At 45.3% G+C, this 25,522-nt stretch overlaps 1 protein-coding gene across 2 annotated transcripts in view; it reads left to right on the plus strand.

The window, feature by feature from the left end:
* The window catches only part of epn2 (epsin 2), a 67,773-nt gene extending 46,636 nt beyond the window's left edge, over positions 1–21,137 (plus strand). Inside the window, exons 7-10 of one of the 2 annotated variants that reach the window (XM_083649837.1) lie at positions 5,067–5,216; positions 6,754–6,846; positions 9,910–10,137; positions 18,667–21,137. In XM_083649837.1, coding sequence (XP_083505963.1) covers positions 5,067–5,216; positions 6,754–6,846; positions 9,910–10,137; positions 18,667–18,977 — 782 coding nt within the window. In that variant the 3' untranslated portion in view covers positions 18,978–21,137. The remainder of the gene's footprint in view (positions 1–5,066; positions 5,217–6,753; positions 6,847–9,909; positions 10,138–18,666) is intronic. The other variant, XM_083649838.1, reaches the window with a different exon arrangement.
* Positions 21,138–25,522: the final 4,385 nt, after the last annotated feature.

The raw sequence follows: 25,522 nt of genomic DNA on the forward strand, positions 1-25,522 counted from the left end.
CAAGCCGTTTCCATTTAGACTATTTGCATAATTGCAAATTTTTTACAAGTTCTGTTAGTTTTCGATATTTATTATTTCGATATGTCCACTGACTGCGGACAGCTGCCTGAACAGCCCCACACCAATGTAATCTGTCAGACACATTTTTCCGTGTCTGTTCCGGCACTTTTACCGGATCCGCACGGAGCCGTATCGCATCTGGTGTACATTGGTTTTAAGGCTCACCAGGAAACAAGACTCCATGCCTTCCATATGCGCTGTCTTCACCAAATACTCTGCATCTCCTGGAAAGACAAGGTGCCCAACAGGGAGGTTCTGTCTCGAGCAAAGATCCCTTCCATGTCCACAGTCCTCAAGCAGAGATGTCTTTGCTGGCTTTGGCCATGTATGGAGGAATCCCCAAAGACCTCCTTTAAGGAGAGCTCGCTTCAGGGAAAAGACCACCAGGACGGCCACAGCTACTACGCTATAAGACATACAGTATGTAAAAACGAGACCAGAAAGCCTGGGAAGCCTCAGCAAAAGACAGACACCCGGTGGCTTGAAATCCGGAGGGGTCTGCAGCGCCTCGAAGAACAACAGCTGCTTCAGTGGGACGAGAAAAGGGCCTGCAGAAGCGCAAGAGGCCAATCTGCAAGACCAGCCAACCCCTACATCTGACCAGTGCCAGAGGGAATACCACCCTTTACATCTGACCAGTGCCAGAGGGACTACCAACCCCTACATCTGACCAGTGCCAGAGGGACTACCAACCCCTACATCTGAACAGTGCCAGAGGGACTACCAACCCCTACATCTGACCAGTGCCAGAGGGACTACCAACCCCTACATCTGAACAGTGCCAGAGGGAATACCACTCCTGTGTGGGTCTTTACAGTCACAAGAGGTGCTGCTCCAACATCACAGTGGACCCCAGTTAGACTGGCTGTCGTCTAGGCGGCAGTTAATGGGGAACATTTTAATAAATTAATAAACCAAGAGCGCTGATCCAATGGTCCCACGGGATCTTAGGATGCCTACTACTATGTGACAATTCATGAACATACCTACCGTAAATTCCGGACTATAAGACGCACCGGTGTATAAGCCGCGGGACCAAAATTGACTATTTTTTTCTTCTATAAGCCGCACCGGACTATAAGCCGCGGGTGTTTTGATGTTTAATTACCATATGAAAGGGTTCGTGCACAGAGAGGAATGTCGGGAAAGCGATGGCTGTTTGGGGAAGCTCCCATTTATTAACATTTCAACAAAACAAAACAAAAGTCAGGTCACTAATCCCCAGACAAAATCACACAACAATAGGCTATATGTGCAGCAAACCTGTAACCAGAGAAGTCAAGTCACTAATGCTCGTCTTCCTCTTCTTCCTGCGTACTGAAACCACCAAAGTCCTCATCTTCAGTGTCGGAAACGAACAGGTTCAGGGTGGCTTCGTCAACCACTCTCCTCTCTCCTTCATTGTCACTCAAAACCAACGAACTCCTCTTCATCTATAGCTGTGTTTCCATTACAGTTTTTCGCAAAAGAATTGCGATATTTCTACAACTTCGACAATGTACAATTGCGACTTGTAGGCGTTTCCATTGAAGTTGCGTTTGAGTGATTCCCCGTTGCAGCAGCTGCCACAGTGATTACGCACGGGGATCTGCCCCATATCCCGTCCCCTGCATGCTCAAATCCAACCAATGGTCAATGGAAATCCCAACATGAAGTTACAATGCATATAAACGAGCCTGATTATCAATTCAAAAGAAAATGAGTCGCAAAATGTTGCTGGCTGCGTGAATGCAGTCAGCGCGACAGGCAGAGGAAAAAAGGTAGCCTAATAGCCTACAACTGGTCCGATTTAGAGATGGAGGGGGGAAAAGGCTGATTTGGTTCTATAATTGCACCTGAAACGTGTGCAATGTATTAGCCTACTCACAGTCACTGTATTCACTTCAGACAGCACCACCGCACCAGTGTGTGCTTTTCATCCTCTCATCTCGCCGCTGTGCCAAATGCGCGCACACAGGCAGCCTGCTGTCACCATGGACCGATTTCTGCCATTAAACATTATCTAATTTGCCCGGCTACGCTTTTGCACAACACTCGTCTTTCTGCTAGGTAGCGTTGCTTCAAAGTTTTCCACTTGCTGCGGAGGTTTTGACACGGCTATCGAACCTTACTTACCAAACTTATTTTCCGCTCCTTTTCCAAGGGATAATATGGGTCACATGACGTGCAAATGCGAAAAATGTGTTTCCATTACACTTTTGCGATAAACTGCTATATCGACACGTCTGAAAAACCACCTCATGATCATCTACTGCTCGTTCTCATGCTGTCGAGAACGAGCAAAGCTTTTTTTTGGTGAAAGAATCCTCCAGGGCGCTTCTTGTTAACAGTCCGAGTGAGTGGCAGGTCGAACGTCAAAGGCACTTCATCCATATTTATGATCTGCTCCGGTTCGATGGAATATTCCTTGATCTTCCTTTGTGTGAATTCGCCGAAGTTTGTGATTTTCTCCTGGTAGTCGGGGGAGGGAGTTGATGGGCTTGTGGCCGTTTGCTTACCGTAATTACCATATGTAAGTGGTCACGCACAGAGGGGATTGTCGGGAAAGAGATGGCTGTTTGAGGAAGCTCCCATTTACCGTATTACCGTAACATTTCAACAAAACAACATAACACAACACCACCGTTGTTTATTTTTACAGTGCACACAGTGTCCGCGGTGTGGTGAAAAGAGGGCAAGAGAGGAAATTAAAACAGAAGTGGATTTATAGTTAGAAAGAGTGCTAAAAAAGAGAGATTTTTTTTTTTTTTTTTTTTTTTTTCTGAAAAAATCCATAGATAAGACGCACCGTTATATAAGCCGCAGGGGCCAAAAAACGGGAAAAAAGCCGCGGCTTATAGTCCGGAATTTACGGTACATATCGTCGCTGTTGTGCCAGGACCTCGAATGTCCCTTTTTTCACTTTTTCACTTTTTGTCATAAATCAGTGCCATTGGTCACCCTTCACGTCTCTGTGTGGTTTTTAACAAATGCAACCAATGGAAAAGCATTCAAACGAGCTTGTGAGTAAATCTCGTAACGCCATTCGCCCTCAATCTGTCAGTCAAACCTCGAAATTCGTCCCCTACCTCTGTACCCCCCCACGCAGGACAATAAACCCGGAAAAGTCACACGGCAGACGTGCTGTGTAGCCTATTTCTGATATCGTTTTGACTAATCCTGGCTTCCTCTGACGTTAATATATCATTAAATGTTTTCCAGTTATTCCTAGGCTGCAAACTTGTTTTAACATGCAAATCGGAGTGTTTTCTGACGAGAATAAAGTAACGTTAACGCTACGTTATGTCAGACTATTTCTCACCCCATGCGAAAGCCCCCGCCTCGGCCATTTGAGAGGCGAGGGGCACGCTGTTGCTCCTGCGCGCGCCCCCGCGGCCCGGAGCTTGGGGCTTGTGCATGAGCATACGACTCTCTCCCGCCTGACTGGCCGGGAGAAAGTGCTTCCAAGTCGGACTGATAATATAAACAACATCATTTGAGCTTATCCAGGTAAGATATTAATGAAGTAATGACACATTCAGTGGGAAACTAACTATAATTAAGACATGTGCCAACTTTGACGACGTTTGGTTCAGTATTTTAAGAGCAAACAGGTTTTTTTAACTTCCTGAAAAGTTGCTGTTTTGGAGATTCGACGTCCTGGAACGACAGCGACGATATGACACTAGGTGCAGCTGTGTGCAACAGGAAGCAAACAGAATGTGTTTGTTGAGTCTCAGCTGATGAGCTGTTAAAACAACATCTAGACAAAAGCCAAACCGTTGAATTGTTGAATGTCAACTAATAAGCTGTTGAAATCTTACAAATACTCTGTACTGTAGGCGGACTATCCAAATAAAGCATTAGAGTTGTCTTCTATAAGGAGCTGCCATGTTGGTTTTGGAGTTTTTCCGCCTCTGCACCCTCCCCCTTCACCCAGCCTAGTGTCCTCTAGAGAGAGAGTGGCGTCAGCGGAGGACCAAAATGCGAGACTCATTAGCCAATGAACAGCCAGGAATGGGTCTCGCGCTACTTTTGCATGCCAAAATAAAGCTGATAATGTACAATTTGTATTGATTCAAGGGGGCGAAAACCCTTTCAGAGTACAACACAAACTGTCTATTTTGCTGCAACTCGACAGTGCTGCTTAATCCAGGACCTTACTTCCTGGAACTCTTGAGAGTAAAAAACTGGTCCATTGGAGTGAATAGAGATTTCGGGACTCTTCTATCTACATGGCTCTGACCCAGCCCATCAGGCGGCCTATCAGAGCAGCGCCTCATTATCATAGCGTCCCCGCCCACTCAGAACAGCGCATAGTTAATGAGGGTGGAAACTGAGTGGATGTCGACTGCTCACTTGTTGATGGAGGCATGTATCCGCAGTGCGGTCGTTCTAGTTTTTTTCTGTTAAAAACTTTTAATAAACCTTTTAAATATACCTCTATAGACATAAGAAACTAGTCTACTCTGGATTCTAAACTAATACTTTATTACTTTTTTCGGTTGTGTAATACATGACCTAATACAATACCTGTAAAACTCCTCACAACACTGAGGGGTAGCTACTAGCTAGCTAGCTAGTACCACCACCTGTCTTACTCACATAGCTCATCTTGCCCAGTTCACACCGCTGACATTGCCATAGCATTACTTAAGTCAGCATGCCTTTTGAGTTGACCTAAGTGTTGTTACAATCCTCGACCCACAATGCTTGTTCAGTGTCAAAAGGGTGTAACTGTAATGCAGTTACAGTACGCCCTTTTGGCACAAAAGAAAACCCTACTTTTCTGTTATGGCTTTCACTTTTTGTTCAAACGTGTCGGTCATGATTTCAGTTGTGTCCTTTTGGCACTGAAAAGATCGCACTGAGACCTTCCAATTGATATATAATATATAATAATATTCACCCCACATCGATAAGATAACACGCTTAATACACGCCACACATGCCGGTTATCATAACCTTATGGAACTACTCTGCTTTTCTCATGTCATGTGACGATTCTCTGTGGTCTCCTCCTCCAGGTTCTGCCCCTAAACCGGCAGTCCCAGTGGACCCATGGGGCACTCCTCCTTCTGTCCCCCCCCTGAAGAGCAGTGATCCCTGGGCAAACCCCGCTCCTGCCGCCGATCCCTGGAGCTCCACGGCTGCCCGCCCCAAGACCTCCAACGCAGGTGAAAATAAAAAGATAATCAAAAATAACTTTTTTTTTGCTCTACATGCAGGGGTTGGTAGCTCATCCACAAAATTCACCAGACACTTTAGCCAACTATGTTTCACCCCCATTGGTGACTTTGTCTGTCAGCCGGATATCTCAAGAACGCCTACCCATTAAATTTGGTGGACAGATCAGCTTTAAGCAAAGAAACAATTGATTTGATTTTGGTACTGATCCAGATCTGGGATTTATGCCATTAGATGATTATTGTTTTGTAGCTATAAGTAGGAAACCGGGATAGAGACTTGATTCCCAGATGCTAAGAGCATGTTTATAGGGTCAAATCTAAATGGAATGCTGTGTTTGGGTGTAACTGCAAGTTGGACTATTGTTCAGTATTGGCGGAGGTTTGCACTCTCCAACTGCCAATGAATGCTTTTTACACCAGCACAACTATGGATGCAGCGATACTACTGCGCTCATGTGCTGTACTCGTGCTCGTAAAACGACTGATACAACTGCACCCGATACCACTTTACAGCAATGTGACGTTAACCTGAAAACAGGCTCACAGCTGACAAAAGCATTGTAGAGAAGCTGGGCTGTTAACACATAGCATGTTTTGCCTGGAGCGCTTTTTGTGAGTTGAAACAAAGTGTGGAAATAGGTCTGGCTATGCGAGACTAATTACTGTATAACGTCACCCGATGTTAGCTTAACAGCTGCTAGCTGCTAACCAGCTGCTTAGCACTTCTAGCAGATAAACATTGTTGTGGGACAAGCAAAGGCTTTTTATTTGATATTTGATATTTCCATACTGCCGTCTTTATGATCGCTGTTACAGTAACGTAAATTCACTGAGTACAGCATCCATTCTCCACCGCCACTTTCACTTTGTTAGCTTGTATTGCTGATGTGTTCAAGCTCCACTCAGTAAATCAATGAGTATTGGGCAATCATGATGTGTTAATAAATAAATAAATAAATACAGTCGTTTGAAGGCGACAGTTGATGTTTTATAAAATAGATATTGTATATTACATTAAGTATAATTGTGCTTTAAGCAATGCATGTCAGCCTGCGACCCCACTTTTATTTCTCTCTCTCTCTAAACCCTCATTGCAGATGGATAAACTAAAGAAAAGGACAGAAACCCATAATATTGAAAAGTTATAATTTAATTAAACATATACTTGAAGGAAAAAAGAACAGAAAAAACATATTGGTCGACCCCCAATTAAGTACTTATATTGATACTCCGTATCGGCAAGTGCCGAAATGAAAGTACTTGTACTTAGTCTAAAAAAAAACGGTATCGGTGCATCCCTAAACGCAACTATTCAAAATTGTGTCTGTCTGTCTGTCTCCATCTGTCTACTTGTGTGTGTGTGTACCTGCGGTGTGTTTCCGTGAATATGCGTGTGTATTTTTGTGTTAATATGTGTGTCTTATGTGTGTGTGTGTGTGTGTGTGTACCTGCTGTGTCTTTCCGTGAATATGCGTGCGTATTTTTGTGTTCATCTGTGTGTGTGTGTGTGTTGTGCCCCCTCCAGGTAGCTTTGACCTGTTCAGTGCATCCAACGGTACGTCTAAAGAGGACTTCTCAGAGTTTGACAGCCTGCGCTCTTCCTCCTCTGTCCCCACTGGTACTCACCCTGTCTTCGTCCCTCTCTAATGACACGTCACGGAGTCTGTGTTGGTCTGTGTCGGCGTCCTGCAGAAACAACCCCATTTACTTCTATCCAAATATCTTTCAATGTTTTTTGCATTTTAATTGAATATATTAATGGGGCGCTAAAGTTGACTTTTGGAAGATTCAAGATTTCTGCAGGTCACAGACACACACTATATGTCCTGTCTTTGTAGCCCATTATCACCAGACCTGAGCAAAGAGCAGTGTTAGACCCATTGTAGTGTTTAAACGTTGATGTTTTTCCACGTGAATATCACTGTAATCATATCACATTCCTTAGAGGGGGGGAAAAACTGCTTTTTGCCCTGGTCTGGTCCCATGTCACTGTGCAGCAGTCTCATGTAGCCTTTATGTATGTATGTTAGGGGTGTCACAGTACACAAAAGTCATGGTTCGGTACGTCCCTCGGTTTCAGGGTCACGGTTCAGTACGAATTCGGTACAACGGGAGAAAAAGCAACTAATCCCTAAGCAACAAATTTTTTTCCCCCTGTTAAAAATTTTCAGAATTCTGTGTTTTGCTTTTTACGCTCATTTTACCATCAGAAATGGTGTCTAATAAGTGGGAATGAATAAATGTCCACAATTTAATAAGATCTAGGCAATCCACACAAAACCGTTTTACTCTACAGCAGCGATTTTCAAAGTGTGAGGTGCACCTCCCTCTCAGATGTCTGTATTCCAGCTGTCTGAGAGGGCAAAGGCATTTCCCCCCCACTTTAAATCTTTATTGTACACAAGTTTGTAAACAGAGTGCATGTGTGGAGTAACTCAGAGTTGTCACACAGCGCGGTGGGTTTCACTAAGTAAGTAGCGTTACTGGAGGCCAGTTTTCTTTACCATAATAATTACGTTCGTTTGGTCATCATAATGGTTCCGTGAACGCAGATTTCTATGGCTCCTGTGTTGTGTCAGTGTGTCTTCTTCTGTGGTGTTTATTAGGGACGGGCATTTCTAGCAAAAACACTAGTCGAAATTCGCTGGGCCAAAGTTGACTTTTCGTCAGAATTTGCCCACCCATTTTATTTTTTATTTTCTTTGGCAAGTCAAATTTGACATGGTCTTCCCGGATTCTAAGTATAGTTCAATTACTTGGTTTGACCAAGTAAACATTTGGATAAGCATTTTACGCAAGGTCTATGGAAAAATGAATGGCGGAGGAAATCCCATGGCCAGGGAGAGGGGGTGACTTTGGCACTCTTATTGTCATTAGGCAGCCAGACCTACGTTAGCATTAGAGTAGCGCCGAGATGGCTCAGGGAACAGTAGACAGAATATCAGCTTTTCTTCATGCAGTTACAAGCCTTGAAGCCTTTTCCTTGTGGCTGAGTGTTGCTGTTATAGACAGTTTAAGACCATTTCTACTACATTTCTAGCATTTCTAGAGCTACTGGGTGCTGCTCACTGGAGCTGCTAGTGTCAGAGCCGTTCTGTTCCAGTGCGCACTGCAGCGCTCTGGTGCGCAGCTCCTAAGACACCGTCACATGGACAAATGGTGTCATTCTTAGAGACAGGCGCGGGTAAAAATAAAAATTAGATATATAAAAAAAAAAAAAAAGATTTTCGACTTTCAATAATAAAAGATCTTGATAATAAAAAAGATTATTCGAAAATTCGAAATTTGTTGCCCATCTCTAGCGTTTATGGCATTCAAACAGCGTTTAGGTGGTTTACCACCACCTTCTGGATTCGTCGTATTCATCGTGTAGCTGCACGCACCGAACCGTGACACCCATACCATGACGTCACGGGACGAATGCACGTACTGTGACACCCCTAATGTATGTATGTATGTAGGTGTGCGTGTTGACTGTTTTCCTCATGTGGGTTGGCAGTCTCTGGTTGTGACCCAGGTGTTGACGTTTTTCCTCATGTGGGTTGGCAGTCTCTGGTTGTGGGAGGGTGACCTCGGTATCAGATGTTTTGCTCCAGCTCGACACAAACACCTCTGATATGGTCAAGGACGAGGACAGAAGGAACACAAACGGGAATGCACGTTTTATTTGTCTCAGGTAGGACAGACGCTGTCTCTCCGGGGCCACTAGGCCACCTCATTGCCTGATGATCTGCAAAGGACAGGAGCCTCAGTGAAGTGTCTGTCTCTGCTGAACGAGCTGCTCGAGAAATATGACCGCTTGAATCCACTCTGAAACTGGGCTGAGATCAAGAGTCGTCGGGTGTTCAGGCACTCTGTCGGATCTCGTCGGAAGTCTTTTCGGCTCCTATACATCTCAGCTCCTATACATCTCAGCTCCTGTACATCTCAGCTCCTATACTCCATCTGAGTGTATTTATAAGTGTCTCATGGCCGCCACAAAAACAAACCGCTAGGCTGCCTGTCTCGGAGGTGCTCGTCTAATAGCATTTCCTGGTCCTTTTTCGACTGCATCAGATCAATATTTTACAGTGACTGCCTGCGTCTGTGTGAGAGAGATGATAACCTGGTGACTGCCTGCGTTTGTGTGTGAGAGATGATAACCTGGTGACTGCCTGCATTTGTGTGTGAGAGATGATAACCTGGTGACTGCCTGCGTTTGTGTGTGAGAGATGATAACCTGTGGACTTGAGAGAGTGGATTTAGCATATTTCATATAATGTTTTAGAAGAGTCTACCTTGTGGGTAAGATTCTGGAACTTAATTAGCCCATTTTAACTCAAAAGACAGGTGTATTTAACTGGGGATAAAACTCAGCAGACACGTATGTATTTTTTAAATTATTATTATTTTATTATTATTATTACTTTCTCTTCTTTTCCTGTGTCTGAGCCTGTTTGTCTTGTATGTTTATTGTTCTATAAAAGATTGAAAATAATAATAAATCAATCAAATCAGCAGACATGGCTCTGTCCCTCTATCAAAGTCATTTTAATCTTCATACTCACATCAGACGAGAAATAATCTCCTCCAGTGCTCACGGTGTTTCCAGTGATTTATTTATTTATTTATTTATTTCTGTAATTCCCACCCACTGAACAGAGGAGTTGAAATACTAACGTAACGGCTCTCTGCTCCTCAGGCGACGGGGGCGTAGCGTCCTCTCTGCCCTCCCACGGCAGCCTGGCCAGCAGCGGCAGCCTGGACCTGTTCGACCACCTGCCCACCTCCGGCTCCATCGGTTTCAACCCCACCAGGAAGACGCCCGAGTCCTTCCTGGGTCCCAACGCCGCCCTGGTCAACCTGGACTCGCTGGTGACCAAACCCGCCCAGCCTGCACCCATAGTCAACCCATTCCTGGCTTCAACAGGTGGGGACAGTTTGGAATAAGTCTAGTCTAGATTGTTTATACAGCCATTCACAGTCAGGTCTCAAAGGCCTTTACGTACTTATACGTACACATCACACCTCCTGTACTAGGTCATATACATCATAAAGTTCTTATACATCATTTACTACATCATACTACATCATATACATCATATATGTCAAACACAATTGACATCTACTGATAATATTCACAAGACTTGATAGTATGTTTACATAGTAGTCTATATTTGAGCGATATTGACTTCAGACTTCAGACAACTTTTATTTATCCCAGAAGGGCAATTCAGTTTCACAGCACCTTCAAAAGCTCACAGTGAGCTACAAACTTCAGACATGACAGGACGTAACGTAACAGCATGACATAACATAAACAAACAAATAAATAATGTCAGAGATAACAGATCAGCCACATATAAACATGAACAAGAAATAAAAAGTATACATATATTTCTACCGGTATATGTAAAGACATGAGAACATGTATCAAGTCACTGGTACTGGCCTACAGGGCTGCACACCAAACAGCTCCCCTATACCTGCAATCTATGGTCAGGTTCCAAACCTCTCAGCGCTCCCTTCGCTCCTCCACCAGTGCAGGTCGCCTCGCCCCTCCTTCGCTACGGGGGCTCAAAAGTTCTCGTCCCTGGCACCTCAATGGTGGAACGAGCTTCCACCTTCGGTCAGGACGGCTGAATCACTGCCGATCTTTCGGAAAAGACTAAAGACTCACCTTTTCAGGCTCCATCTGGGCCCTTCTTGATCTAACTTCGTTCTCTCTCTCTCTTTCTTAAAAAAAAAAAAAAAATTATACTAACCTAAACTTGTACCACTAACCTAAACTTGTACCACTGTTCCTTCAGAAGTTGTAGTTGTCATAGACTGTACTCCATAGTTGATTGCTCTATTGCTGCCAAAAAATGTGTTATTGTAAGTCGCTTTGGATAAAAGCGTCTGCCAAATGACGTAACGTAACGTAACGTAACGTAACGTATATAAAAAATAAAAGATTTATATCTATATATGTATGAACAGGCCTAACCTGTTCGTCATAGACAGGATACGTACAGCCTGTTGTGCGCTCATACTGTATAAGTGAAGGCATTCATTTAAAATGACTACTGTCTGTGTTTAACAGCCTGACAGCTGAAGGGAAGAAAGACTTGGAGTACCGGTTAGTTCTCCTAGGGGGCGCATAGTAGCGCCGGCCTGAGGGCATCAGAGCAAATTCACTGGACAAAATGTGGCTAGATTGTCTGATGATCTTTTTTGCCTTCTGTACCACACGTTTCTTCAATGATGAGCTTAGAGTAATGTTTTGATTTTAGTGGATGTGTCGGGTTTAGGAAATGAACATGTCATAAGTGTGTACAGACACTTGTGTACGGCAGGTGAAACACACAGGTTAATGGGGGCCAAATCTCCTTGGCCAACGCTCAAGTTGATCTGTACCAGGGCGTCCAAGTAGTGCAGCGGTAGATTCCCTGACAACCGATACGAGGGTCGCAGGTTCGAACCTCCGTGTTGCCTCCGGCTTGGTCGGGCGTCCCTACAGGCACAATTGGCCGCTCAGAAAAAACTTGATTAAAAAAACAAAAACAAAAAAAAGGTTAACCTGTACCAATTAGAGTAGTAGACACTAGACCAGTCAACCCCCTTTCCTGGCTACATGTTGGGAACACACAGACAGATGAACCACACCCATCACACACGTGTTGTTGACGCTGACCCACTTGTCATCACCTCTGCCCAGCCCATACTACCTGTTACCTCCTGTCTGGGTTCAGTGGATACTACCTGTTACCTCCTGTCTGGGTTTAGTGGATACTACCTGTTACCTCCTGTCTGGGTTTAGTGGATACTACCTGTTACCTCCTGTCTGGGTTCAGTGGATACTACCTGTTACCTCCTGTCTGGGTTTAGTGGATACTACCTGTTACCTCCTGTCTGGGTTTAGTGGATACTACCTGTTACCTCCTGTCTGGGTTCAGTGGATACTACCTGTTACCTCCTGTCTGGGTTCAGTAGATACTACCTGTTACCTCCTGTCTGGGTTCAGTGGATACTACCTGTTACCTCCTGTCTGGGTTTAGTGGATACTACCTGTTACCTCCTGTCTGGGTTTAGTGGATACTACCTGTTACCTCCTGTCTGGGTTCAGTGGATACTACCTGTTACCTCCTGTCTGGGTTCAGTGGATACTACCTGTTACCTCCTGTCTGGGTTTAGTGGATACTACCTGTTACCTCCTGTCTGGGTTTAGTGGATACTACCTGTTAGCTCCTGTCTGGGTTTAGTGGATACTACCTGTTACCTCCTGTCTGGGTTTAGTGGATACTACCTGTTACCTCCTGTCTGGGTTCAGTGGATACTACCTGTTACCTCCTGTCTGGGTTCAGTGGATACTACCTGTTACCTCCTGTCTGGGTTCAGTGGATACTACCTGTTACCTCCTGTCTGGGTTCAGTGGATACTACCTGTTACCTCCTGTCTGGGTTCAGTGGATACTACCTGTTACCTCCTGTCTGGGTTTAGTGGATACTACCTGTTACCTCCTGTCTGGGTTCAGTGGATACTACCTGTTACCTCCTGTCTGGGTTTAGTGGATACTACCTGTTACCTCCTGTCTGGGTTCAGTGGATACTACCTGTTACCTCCTGTCTGGGTTTAGTGGATACTACCTGTTACCTCCTGTCTGGGTTCAGTGGATACTACCTGTTACCTCCTGTCTGGGTTCAGTGGATACTACCTGTTACCTCCTGTCTGGGTTCAGTGGATACTACCTGTTACCTCCTGTCTGGGTTCAGTGGATACTACCTGTTACCTCCTGTCTGGGTTCAGTGGATACTACCTGTTACCTCCTGTCTGGGTTTAGTGGATACTACCTGTTACCTCCTGTCTGGGTTCAGTGGATACTACCTGTTACCTCCTGTCTGGGTTTAGTGGATACTACCTGTTACCTCCTGTCTGGGTTCAGTGGATACTACCTGTTACCTCCTGTCTGGGTTTAGTGGATACTACCTGTTACCTCCTGTCTGGGTTCAGTGGATACTACCTGTTACCTCCTGTCTGGGTTCAGTGGATACTACCTGTTACCTCCTGTCTGGGTTTAGTGGATACTACCTGTTACCTCCTGTCTGGGTTCAGTGGATACTACCTGTTACCTCCTGTCTGGGTTTAGTGGATACTACCTGTTACCTCCTGTCTGGGTTCAGTGGATACTACCTGTTACCTCCTGTCTGGGTTCAGTGGATACTACCTGTTACCTCCTGTCTGGGTTCAGTGGATACTACCTGTTACCTCCTGTCTGGGTTCAGTGGATACTACCTGTTACCTCCTGTCTGGGTTCAGTGGATACTACCTGTTACCTCCTGTCTGGGTTTAGTGGATACTACCTGTTACCTCCTGTCTGGGTTCAGTGGATACTACCTGTTACCTCCTGTCTGGGTTTAGTGGATACTACCTGTTACCTCCTGTCTGGGTTCAGTGGATACTACCTGTTACCTCCTGTCTGGGTTTAGTGGATACTACCTGTTACCTCCTGTCTGGGTTCAGTGGATACTACCTGTTACCTCCTGTCTGGGTTCAGTGGATACTACCTGTTACCTCCTGTCTGGGTTCAGTGGATACTACCTGTTACCTCCTGTCTGGGTTCAGTAGATACTACCTGTTACCTCCTGTCTGGGTTTAGTGGATACTACCTGTTACCTCCTGTCTGGGTTCAGTAGATACTACCTGTTACCTCCTGTCTGGGTTTAGTGGATACTACCTGTTACCTCCTGTCTGGGTTCAGTGGATACTACCTGTTACCTCCTGTCTGGGTTCAGTGGATACTACCTGTTACCTCCTGTCTGGGTTCAGTGGATACTACCTGTTACCTCCTGTCTGGGTTCAGTGGATACTACCTGTTACCTCCTGTCTGGGTTCAGTGGATACTACCTGTTACCTCCTGTCTGGGTTCAGTGGATACTACCTGTTACCTCCTGTCTGGGTTCAGTAGATACTACCTGTTACCTCCTGTCTGGGTTCAGTGGATACTACCTGTTACCTCCTGTCTGGGTTCAGTAGATACTACCTGTTACCTCCTGTCTGGGTTCAGTGGATACTACCTGTTACCTCCTGTCTGGGTTCAGTAGATACTACCTGTTACCTCCTGTCTGGGTTTAGTGGATACTACCTGTTACCTCCTGTCTGGGTTCAGTGGATACTACCTGTTACCTCCTGTCTGGGTTCAGTAGATACTACCTGTTACCTCCTGTCTGGGTTCAGTGGATACTACCTGTTACCTCCTGTCTGGGTTCAGTGGATACTACCTGTTACCTCCTGTCTGGGTTTAGTGGATACTACCTGTTACCTCCTGTCTGGGTTCAGTGGATACTACCTGTTACCTCCTGTCTGGGTTCAGTGGATACTACCTGTTACCTCCTGTCTGGGTTCAGTGGATACTACCTGTTACCTCCTGTCTGGGTTCAGTGGATACTACCTGTTACCTCCTGTCTGGGTTCAGTGGATACTACCTGTTACCTCCTGTCTGGGTTCAGTGGATACTACCTGTTACCTCCTGTCTGGGTTCAGTGGGTGGGCAGAGATGTTACCTCCTGTCTGGGTTCAGTGGATACTACCTGTTACCTCCTGTCTGGGTTCAGTGGGTGGGCAGAGATGTTACCTCCTGTCTGGGTTCAGTGGACAGAGATGTTACCTCCTGTCTGGGTTCAGTGGGCAGAGATGTTACCTCCTGTCTGGGTTCAGTGGGCAGATATGTTACCTCCTGTCTGGGTTCAGTGGGCAGATATGTTACCTCCTGTCTGGGTTCAGTGGGTGGGCAGAGATGTTACCTCCTGTCTGGGTTCAGTGGACAGAGATGTTACCTCCTGTCTGGGTTCAGTGGACAGAGATGTTACCTCCTGTCTGGGTTCAGTGGGCAGATATGTTACCTCCTGTCTGGGTTCAGTGGGCAGATATGTTACCTCCTGTCTGGGTTCAGTGGACAGAGATGTTACCTCCTGTCTGGGTTCAGTGGACAGAGATGTTACCTCCTGTCTGGGTTCAGTGGACAGAGATGTTACCTCCTGTCTGGGTTCAGTGGGCAGATATGTTACCTCCTGTCTGGGTTCAGTGGGTGGGCAGAGATGTTACCTCCTGTCTGGGTTCAGTGGGCAGATATGTTACCTCCTGTCTGGGTTCAGTGGGCAGAGATGTTACCTCCTGTCTGGGTTCAGTGGGCAGATATGTTACCTCCTGTCTGGGTTCAGTGGGCAGAGATGTTACCTCCTGTCTGGGTTCAGTGGGCAGATATGTTACCTCCTGTCTGGGTTCAGTGGGCAGAGATGTTACCTCCTGTCTGGGTTCAGTGGGTGGGCAGAGATGTTACCTCCTGTCTGGGTTCAGTGGGCAGAGATGTTACCTCCTGTCTGGGTTCAGTGGGCAGAGATGTTACCTCCTGTCTGGGTTCAGTGGGTGGGCAGAGATGTTACCTCCTGTCTGGGTTCAGTGGGCAGAGATGTTACCTCCTGTCTGGGTTCAGTGGGCAGAGATGTTACCTCCTGTCTGGGTTCAGTGGGTGGGCAGAGATTGGCTACTAAGTCGGTTCTCAGTCAATAGTCGTGTTTCCATTACCATCAGAAATGCGCAAAATCTAAATATCGCAATAGAAAGTGGGTAATGGAAACACGTAAATTTCAAAAAACCTCCCAAATATCGCAAAAAGTTTTTGCGCTCTCATGAGGTGGTTTTTCAGACGTGTCGATATAGCAGTTTATCGCAAAAGTGTAATGGAAACACACTTTTCCGCATTTGCACGTCATGTGACCCATTCTCCTTTGGAAAAGGAGCGGAAAATGAAAGGAAAATGAGGGAGAAAGGGTTCGATAAGCCGTGGCAAAACCTCCGCAGCAACCTAGCAGAAAGACGAGTGTTGTGCAAAAGCGGAGCTGGGGAAAAAAGATCATGTTTAATGACAGAAATCGGTCTATGGTGACAGGCTGCCTGTCTGTGTGCGCGCAGTTGTAGGCTACCTTTTTTCCTCTGCCTCTCGCGCTCACTGCATTCAGCGCAGCCAGCAACATGTTCTTTTGAATTGATAATCAGGCTCGTTTATATGCGTTGTAACTTCATGTTGTGATTTGCATTGACCATTGGTTAGATTTGAGCATGCAGGGGAGGGGATTTGGGGCAGATCCCCGTGCGTAATCACTGTGGCAGCTGCTGCAACGGGGAATTGCGTTCAGGTGTGTGCGCCGTCACTCAAACTCAACTTCAATGGAAACGCCTACAAGTCGCAATTGTACATTGTCGAAGTTGTAGAAATATCGCAATTATTTTGCGAAAAACTGTAATGGAAACACAGCTATTGAGACTTTGTTGATGCACTCAGTCGTAATGGCAAAGCAAAGTTGTGAAACGACTGAATCCAGAGCTTTCATTAGGGGATATTAGTAAAAGCAATGCTAACAATGTACGCTTAAACAATAAGCCACAACTTTTTACGATGCTTTTACAGGGAAGATTTTCTTATTGCTCTGATAAAATGGCAGTAACATACCATGTTAAAAGAACACAAACATTCAATGACGCTTTCACTTTCTCACAATAATTACATAATGTTTCAACATTATCCTTCCATTAAGTAATATTGTAGTTATGTCGATTTCATTCTGGGATTTTGCAACTCTTTGAAAAAGATTATTTTTCTCCACAAGAAGTTCAACATCACCCATTTAAAGTACTGATAAATAAAGTATTTATCTGTCTATCTGTGATATGTTATAAGTGTTGTCTTAAAGGCTGCATCACAGTGAAGTGATGTCATTTTCTGAGCTTAGCAGAATGTTCTAGCTGTTCTGTTATTTGCCTTTACCCATAGAGTCATTATATGCACATTAAAAGTGTTTGTGACATCTCACATGTAGCTTACAACTGAACATTTAGTCCACTTTGTACCAAATACCAAGATATGTACGTATATCACCATTCAGCCTAAGAATACAGAGATATGATTTTTGGTCCATATCGCTTGGCCCTAATTGTACTCTTCATTAACTTACAAAATAGTCTTTAACCAACATGAAAAATAATCGTGGATCAGGATCCTGCCTGAAAAGAATCGTGATATATTTTTGCCATCTCATCATTAGGGATGGGGCCAATCCAATATCGGTATCGGGTGCCGATATGGCACTAATTCACGGATGGGATCGGATCGGAATTGGGGGGAAAAAAAAAAAAAAAAAAAAAATTGCAATTCCAGCACACAGCTGGCGGTAATTTGTGTAATAATGTATAATAGTATCCTTCTTTGCCTTGTATATTTTCTTAATTTTGTCTGCTTTTTGCAAGGTTTATTTAAAAAAAAAAACTTTAATTGGCCAAATCTTTGCCTATACTGTATATTCAAGAAAAATATTGGTATCGGCATAATATCGGTATCGGCAGATATCCAAATTCAGGTATCGGAATCGGATCGGAAGTGAAAAAAGTGGATCGGTGCATCCCTACGCATCATATATCATATATCATATCACATCATATATATCATCCACCCCTACAACCAGCTATTGGTGCTTTTCAACCGCATGCTAGCTGCTCATCTCGCTGCTTTAGCACCACCTCCGTCGAGGTATCAAGCGAGCCGAGGCGATACCAAAAGGTGACGTGAAAACGCTGCAGACTACCGATTGGTCCGAGAGAATTGTCACATGCTAAAAGTAGCTAGCAGTTTAGCTTACCCGCTTGCGTGTGGGATTTCCCAAACTCCTCTGTATTGGGGAAAAATACAGAATACTTTGGAACACCACCAGCACGGTGTGACGGACAACTGTCGGTGGCTTTAAGGGAAGCGGAAGTACTGTAACTGTATACGTTTAATTGTTAGACGTATGGACAAGCAGGGAGCCTCTGAGGCTATCTCCTTGCTGTGACTATGTAGGGGTGTCAAAAATAATCGATTATAAGATGCATCGCGATGCGGACGTGCACGATTCTGCATCGATTCACAAATGTCAAAAATCGATTATTTAATTTTTATTTTTTTAATAATCAAATAAAATATAATGGAAGTACATGCAGTTGTTTATTTTAATTATGGATCATAATACAATGCAATTCCAAATGCACTTTTATTTTAAAAGTAGCCACACAGTGAGAAAAAAGAAAGTGAGAAAAAATAAATCATGTATTGCGGAAAAAAGTGATGCATCGATTTAAGATGCATCGAGATGCATTGATAATCGTAATCGAATCGAATCGTAGCCCTCTGAATCGTAATCGAATCGTGAGGCCAGTGAAGATTCACAGCCCTATGACTATGTACACAGTTTTGTGGCAGTTTCATGCGGCGTCACTATGACAACCAGTTGTGGGGGCGGGCACATTGAGGGGGGGGGGGGGGTACTATTTGCCGTGGAAAACCAACAGGTGCTCCCCAGAGCGAGTTGCGTGGAGGCGATGCTATGCGGCCGTATGTCTCCTTCCCTCATCTGCACTTCCTGAATTTGTCCTCTCTCCTCCCCTCCAGGCGGCTCCGCCCCGGCCCCGGCGGCGCAGGCCAACCCCTTCCAGGTGACCCAGCCGGCTCCGCCCACCCTCAACCAGATGCGCGTCAGCCCCATGCCCTCGGGCTTCGGCGGCATGGCCTCCATCGCCGAGCCCATGCCCCTCTCCTCCCTGCCGGCCCAGCCCATCGGCATGGTGCCCATGGGCCGCATGATGCCCGGCGTGGGGCTGGGTCCCGTGGGCGTGTCCATGCCCCAGCCGCTGATGAGCGCCGCCCTGCCCCCCCAGGCCGGCACGCAGGCCCCCGGCACCACCAACCCCTTCCTGTTGTGAGCCGATGAGAGGGGACGACTCGCCCCCGCTGCAACAACCCTCTCTCTCTCTCTCTCTCTCTCTCTCTTCCACTGTGGCTCCATAAGAAGCTCCAAGACGAACAGGGAGACATCTTATCCCTTCATAACTGTCTCCTAGCCGGGCCATAGTCTCAGACACGCCTCCTCCAACCCTCCTGGCTGCCTCCCACTTTCTCTTAGTCCCTCCTCCTTCCCTCTCTCTTTCCCTCTCTCTCTCTCTCTGTCTCTCTCTCTCTCTTTTATGCTACAAGCTGCCTAGTCCTGTGTGTTCCATACTGATCTGACGCTGATGATTTTGATGACTACAATGGACATCTATCTACAGACTTATCTATCTACAGACGTATCATCTATCTACAGACTTATCGGAGTAGCAGTGCTGTTTACAGTTTTTACACGGAGGCAGGAAGGGACCCGCTCTCTCTCCTCCTCCTCCTCCTCTTCTCTTCCTCCGGCCCTCCACAACTACTCCTTTCTTTTTCGACGGAGTGACAGGAGAGTCCGACTGCACTAACGCCAGGATCTTATCTCTTCACTAGAGCTAACCTTTTATAAGCCCTGTCAGCTGGTTGTGTGTGTGTGTGTGTGTGTGCGTGTGCGTGTGCGTGTGCGTGTGTGTGTGTGTGTGTGTGTGTGTGTGTGTGTGTGTGTGTGTGTGTGTGTGTGTGTGCGTGCGTGCGTGCGTGCGTGCGTGTGTGCGCACATCTGAGTACTTTTACACTGTGTATATTCCAGTGGGGTTAACTTCACACACACTGGAGTAAGGACGAGAGACGGTTGTGTGTGTGTGTGTGTGTGTGTGTAACTAAGCAGGGATTTTGCACACTTTTGCTTTTTGGTTTCCGTGACTCTTGGGCTCACCGTTGGACCTTAGCTTGGGGAGAGAGAGGCTAGCCGCTACAAACCGTGACACACACGCCGCCTCCGTCCTCAGTACCGCTCAGTCACAACTCTCGTCAGGTCACCTCCCTTTACCTGCCCCCCCCCCTCTACATTAACTTTGACCCCCCCTCCAGGGGTCACAGGATGAACTCTTAACGCTGGTCAAAGGAGATTGCCCCTGTTCTGAGGGGTGGATAAAGATGTGTGTGCTCGGATGCTAACACACACACACACACACACGTTTGGTCCAGTCTGTACCCCCCTAAGTGTGTTATACTGAGACGGGCATCAGTATTTTACTGCCCAGAACACCCAGGGACACAGCGAGTGCTCATGGGAACTGTAGTCCGAGGGGTCAGTGTGTGAGAAAAGCATGTTTAGCTTCCAAGTGTACTTTACCTAGCAAGCTTGCCTGTTCCCCATAGAACCAGGTGAAAAAGAGAACTGACTTAAGTTACTGTTTCCTATGCACACACAGGTCAAAACATGGGCTAGCGTAGGTGCTTGAAGTCGTTTTTTTTCTTATGCACACAGGTCAAAACATGGGCTAGCGTCGGTGCTTGAAGTCTTTTTTTGCAGCCAACCACACATCGAGGGCTGTTGTTATGGCGGCGGGGGTTGCAAGGAAAGCTTGGGGGTGTAACAAGGGTGTATATTAGCCACTCGGCATCATGGGAGAGGTGAATTTACCATAGCTAATCTACCCACAAGAACGTTAGCCTTTGGACACACACCCACAGTGAGTTACGTTAGCCTTTGGACACACACACAGTGAGTTACGTTAGCCTTTGGACACACACACACACAGTGAGTTACGTTAGCCTTTGGACACACACACAGTGAGTTACGTTAGCCTTTGGACACACACACAGTGAGTTACGTTAGCCTTTGGACACACACACAGTGAGTTACGTTAGCCTTTGGACACACACACACAGTGAGTTACGTTAGCCTTTGGACACACACACAGTGAGTTACGTTAGCCTTTGGACACACACACAGTGAGTTACGTTAGCCTTTGGACACACACACATACAGTGAGTTACGTTAGCCTTTGGACACACACACACACAGTGAGCTACGTTAGCCTTTGGACACACACACACACACACAGTGAGCTACGTTAGCCTTTGGACACACACACACAGTGAGTTACGTTAGCCTTTGGACACACACATACAGTGAGTTACGTTAGCCTTTGGACACACACACAGTGAGTTACGTTAGCCTTTGGACACACACACACACAGTGAGTTACGTTAGCCTTTGGACACACACACACACAGTGAGTTACGTTAGCCTTTGGACACACACACACACACACAGTGAGCTACGTTAGCCTTTGGGGACACACATACAGTGAGTTACGTTAATCTTTGGACACACACACACAGTGAGCTACGCCTTTTTGGACACACACACAAAGTGAGTTACGTTAGCCTTTTTGGACACACACACACAGTGAGTTACGTTAGCCTTTCTGGACACACACATACAGTGAGTTACGTTAGCCTTTTTGGACACACACATACAGTGAGTTACGTTAGCCTTTTTGGACACACACACACAGTGAGTTACGTTAGCCTTTCTGGACACACACAGTGAGTTACGTTAGCCTTTTTGGACACACACATACAGTGAGTTGCTCTCGGGTTGGTCTTCCCACAATTTTTTTTTAAACGTTTGTTGTTATTTTAGTCCTTAGATGTAAATCCATAGCCAAACTTTTTTGTTGTTCTTCTTCTGAGTCTTGGAGCTGTGTACTAGCTAAGCCCTGTATCACCTTCGTTCCCTTTGTTTATCTCTTCTGTTACTCTCGTTTCTACCAATGGGGTGGTAGGCGATCCTCTCTTCTCTAGAAGCACAACTGTTACCAAAGTCCTAGAGACTGTGATTTGGGAGGAGCTGTAGTTGGAACAAGGAAGGGGGGGCGGGGTCGTTACATTTTGCTGACATAAATCTGCTTTTTTTTTAATGCCCATAAGACTCCACTTTTTTCTTTTTTTTATGGGACAGCTATTTGACAGTTTGAGGGTTCTCTGTTTTGGGCTTTTGGTATCTGAACAATGACTGCCAGCGAGTTGCTTCTGTCTCCTCTTTGGGTGAAGGGAAGTGGAGTGAAAATGATGCTAGTGATGATGAAATGACTCTGGTGTTTAGACCCCTCCTGCTCCTGTTGCCGCTCCTGTAGGTCACATCTCCTCCTCCCCCCTCTTCAGTTCTGTTGATGTCACTGCCAATGTTATAACTGTGGAAAGGGGTTTGTATGAGTTGGTTCTTTTTGTTTCTCTTTTGGTGTGAGCTGGCGCCCCCTCCTGGTCTGGTGCGGCATGATCGCTGCCTGTGCCACAGGACCCATGATATTCCCACTCTGTACAGACCTTCTTTTCTCTCAGGCAAAGTGAGGGGCAGCTCCAAGCGTGTGTGATGATGATGATGATGATGATGCCGAGGACGGGGACGTTACTGGTTATGTATGGGGGTCCTGGAGCGAATGGGTGCGACATTTCCTCGACAGACCAGCAAACATTTTATCCTTAAACTAAATATATGCAAACATTGGGGGAAACAAAAGGAAAAAAATATGAAAAAGAGACTAACGCTTGACGTGTGTTGTTGTGCAAACTTAGTTTTGCTGATACAGAGTCTTGTTTAATGAGATGCTATGATATCCTAGCTGAAGACGGTGTCTGTTACTTTCTCACTGGCCTTGATTTCACTGCGGCCTGACGTCTTTGACTCCAGCGGTTGTGGAACAGCTCGCATAAAATCAAATGAAAAGTAGAGTGCAGGGATGATGTATTTTTGTACGCCAACCTGGAAGTTAGCATGGCACTGGGTTCCCTCATCTGGCAGTCAATGGGATTTTTGCATGGGGTTTTGGTTAGATGCTAGCCTCAACGCCAGACTCATCATTCATTCATTCATTCTTCTTTCTTAGTCTCGGATGCGCAACCCCTTATTCCACTGCAGGCTCGGCTAAAATGGCTGCAAGCGACATGCACGTTATCGATCACAATAAAACCGTACCCACCTCCGACACAATGTTGTTATCCAAGATGTGGGTGCCATGGTGCTCCCAAATATTGTGTAGTTCCCAATACCGAGCCCTTATTCACATGCCGGAGCCGATGCTCAAAATTGTAAACCGCAGTACACCCTCCCAACCACTGAGCACCGAACCGATACATCCGGCGCTGTGGAGCAGTTGAACCCGAAAATGACACAGCCGAAGAAGGTTGTGTTTCAGCTTAAACTTGGGCACCGGCATGTGAATAAAGGCTCGGTATTGGAAACTACGCAATATTTGGGAATACCATGGCACCCACATCTTGGATAACAACATTTTGTGGGTGCAGTTTTATTGTGATTGATGTCATGCCGCTTGCAGCCATTTTAGCCGAGCCTGCAGTGGAATAAGTGGTTGCGCGTCCGAGACGAAGAAAGAAGAATGAACGATGAGTCTGGCGTTGAGGCTGGTTAGATGCCTGAAATGAGAAACCTTATTTCAGGCATTTAACCTAAATCCAATTAAAAAAACAAAACATAGACCTGGAGATGAGGGAACCAGGCGACGCTAACTTCCGGGTTTTAGGATGCATTCCTGCTGAACTCTAAACCAGTGGTTCTCAAACCTTTTCACGACGAGGACAAATGAGACTACGGACCCCCATTGGATAAGATTTTGTCCCACGGTCTCCCATCTGATAAAATGTTTGCTTTTAGATGTTTTATTACAGAAAGCATATGAAACCCATGGCCAAAACAGTCATCCATTCAGTCATTGTGTTACTTATGGATGGAATTATGGTGAAAGTAAATTATTCCACTTTTTGCTGAGAACCACTGCTATAAAACTAGCGTCGTGTCTTCAAACTCTCAACCTGTTGGATGAAGGTTGAGTTGAACACTCCTGCCGTTACACCACCCTGCCACACGGTGCAGTGAAAGCCTGGTTCTGTGTGTAGCTAGCTCCTCTCTGTGTTACTATGTATTCACTGTGCTTTTATCAAGAGGACTAACTGACATTATGGACTCATCTGTCTCTTCCTACGCATAAACAGCCTCCTTTATTATTTTCCATCTTTTCTGTCCATTTACGCTTTTCATAGTACTGGGAGCAGGTTGCTTTCCTTTTCTTATTTTTTATCGGATACGTGCTGAACTCGTTGGCATTATAACTGTATAATATAATTTATCATTTGTACTATTGTAACATACTGTTCTTCTGTATACCTTATTATTCTGTGTAATGGGTTTTTGTAGGAAAGTCACCGTGGTATTTTAACAGCATCTAAAAAAAGAGAAACGAATGCAGCAGGTAGCCATCCGTTAACGGACAATGATGACAACTGAACTGTAGCTGCATTGGTTCCAAATAAAATGTGTATCACTTCAGCTCTGTAACACCTGTGTCTGGTGCTGCTTTGTGTGTGGCGAGGGGGTCTTGTACTTCAAAACCTGAACTATTTTAGGGGTAAGGTTCAGATGTGAATGTAGTTAATGTTTGGGTGTGTGTGTTAGGGCTGCACGATTTTGGGGAAAAAAAATATTTTGACTGATATTGCAATTGCGATATGATTTTCCATATTAGAGGGAATGATACTTTTTAATCGTAACTTTAATTGAAAAACGTGGATCACACACACCACCCCGTGACTTGAAACACATGTGGGCCAGGCACATAAAGTTTGGGGTGTGTGGGGGGTGTACCAAACGTATATTAAATCTGTAGAATATGTGTAGGCCAGGACATCTCTGCAGCACAACAATATTGATGAGTTGTGTAGCCCTGGCAGTTTATATAGTGCAGCGATTTATGGTCACCACCAGAGCCATGTAGATAGAAGAGTCCCAACATCTCCCTTCACTCCAATGGACCAGTTTTTTACTCTCAAGAGTTCCAGGAAGTAAGGTCCTGGATTAAGCAGCACCAGGCCCGTGGGAAGTAGGGGTGCTGCAGGTGCTGCAGCACCCCCTAGATTTTTTCAAAAAAAAAAAAAAAAAAAAATCTTTTACAAATGTAATTAAAAATATTTTGCAGTGCACTATGTTCCTTTCTTGTTTAAGAATGTTTCGGGAAATGAAAATGTAGCCTATTTAAATGTGAACTTGACATGCTATTTTAATAGCCTACTCAAAAATGCACCTCCCACTATACAGCAAAGAGAGGAGTCAATGTTTCTTGATATATGCCATTCAGATCAGAATAATTAGTCTAGTCATTAAGTTTGCTGATAATATTTCTATCATGTTAAGTCTGTGTCATGTTAACTGGTGTATTCAGAGCAAATAGGGAGATATAGAGCATTATCATCATGCTATATATCTCCCTCTTTGCTCTGAATGAGTGAGAAAATGAGAAAATACTGAATAAATACATCACAACAGTATCCTAATGTTGATTTAAAATGAGATATTCCTCTAAATATGGCAAAAAAATGTAAAAAAAAAAAACGCCCACATTTTTTTCGGCGGGGTCCTAGCGGGCCCCACCGAGAGTCCCTTCCTCCCAGCACCCCCTGCTTAAAATGACTTCCAGCGGCCCTGAGCAGCACTGTCGAGTTGCAGCAAAATAGACAGTTTGTGTTGTACTCTGAAAGGGTTTTTCATCCCTTGAATCAAATTGTACATTATCAGCTT

This window comes from Poromitra crassiceps (assembly GCF_964638095.1).
Source record: "Poromitra crassiceps genome assembly, chromosome: 13".
NCBI classification, from domain to species: domain Eukaryota; kingdom Metazoa; phylum Chordata; class Actinopteri; order Beryciformes; family Melamphaidae; genus Poromitra; species Poromitra crassiceps.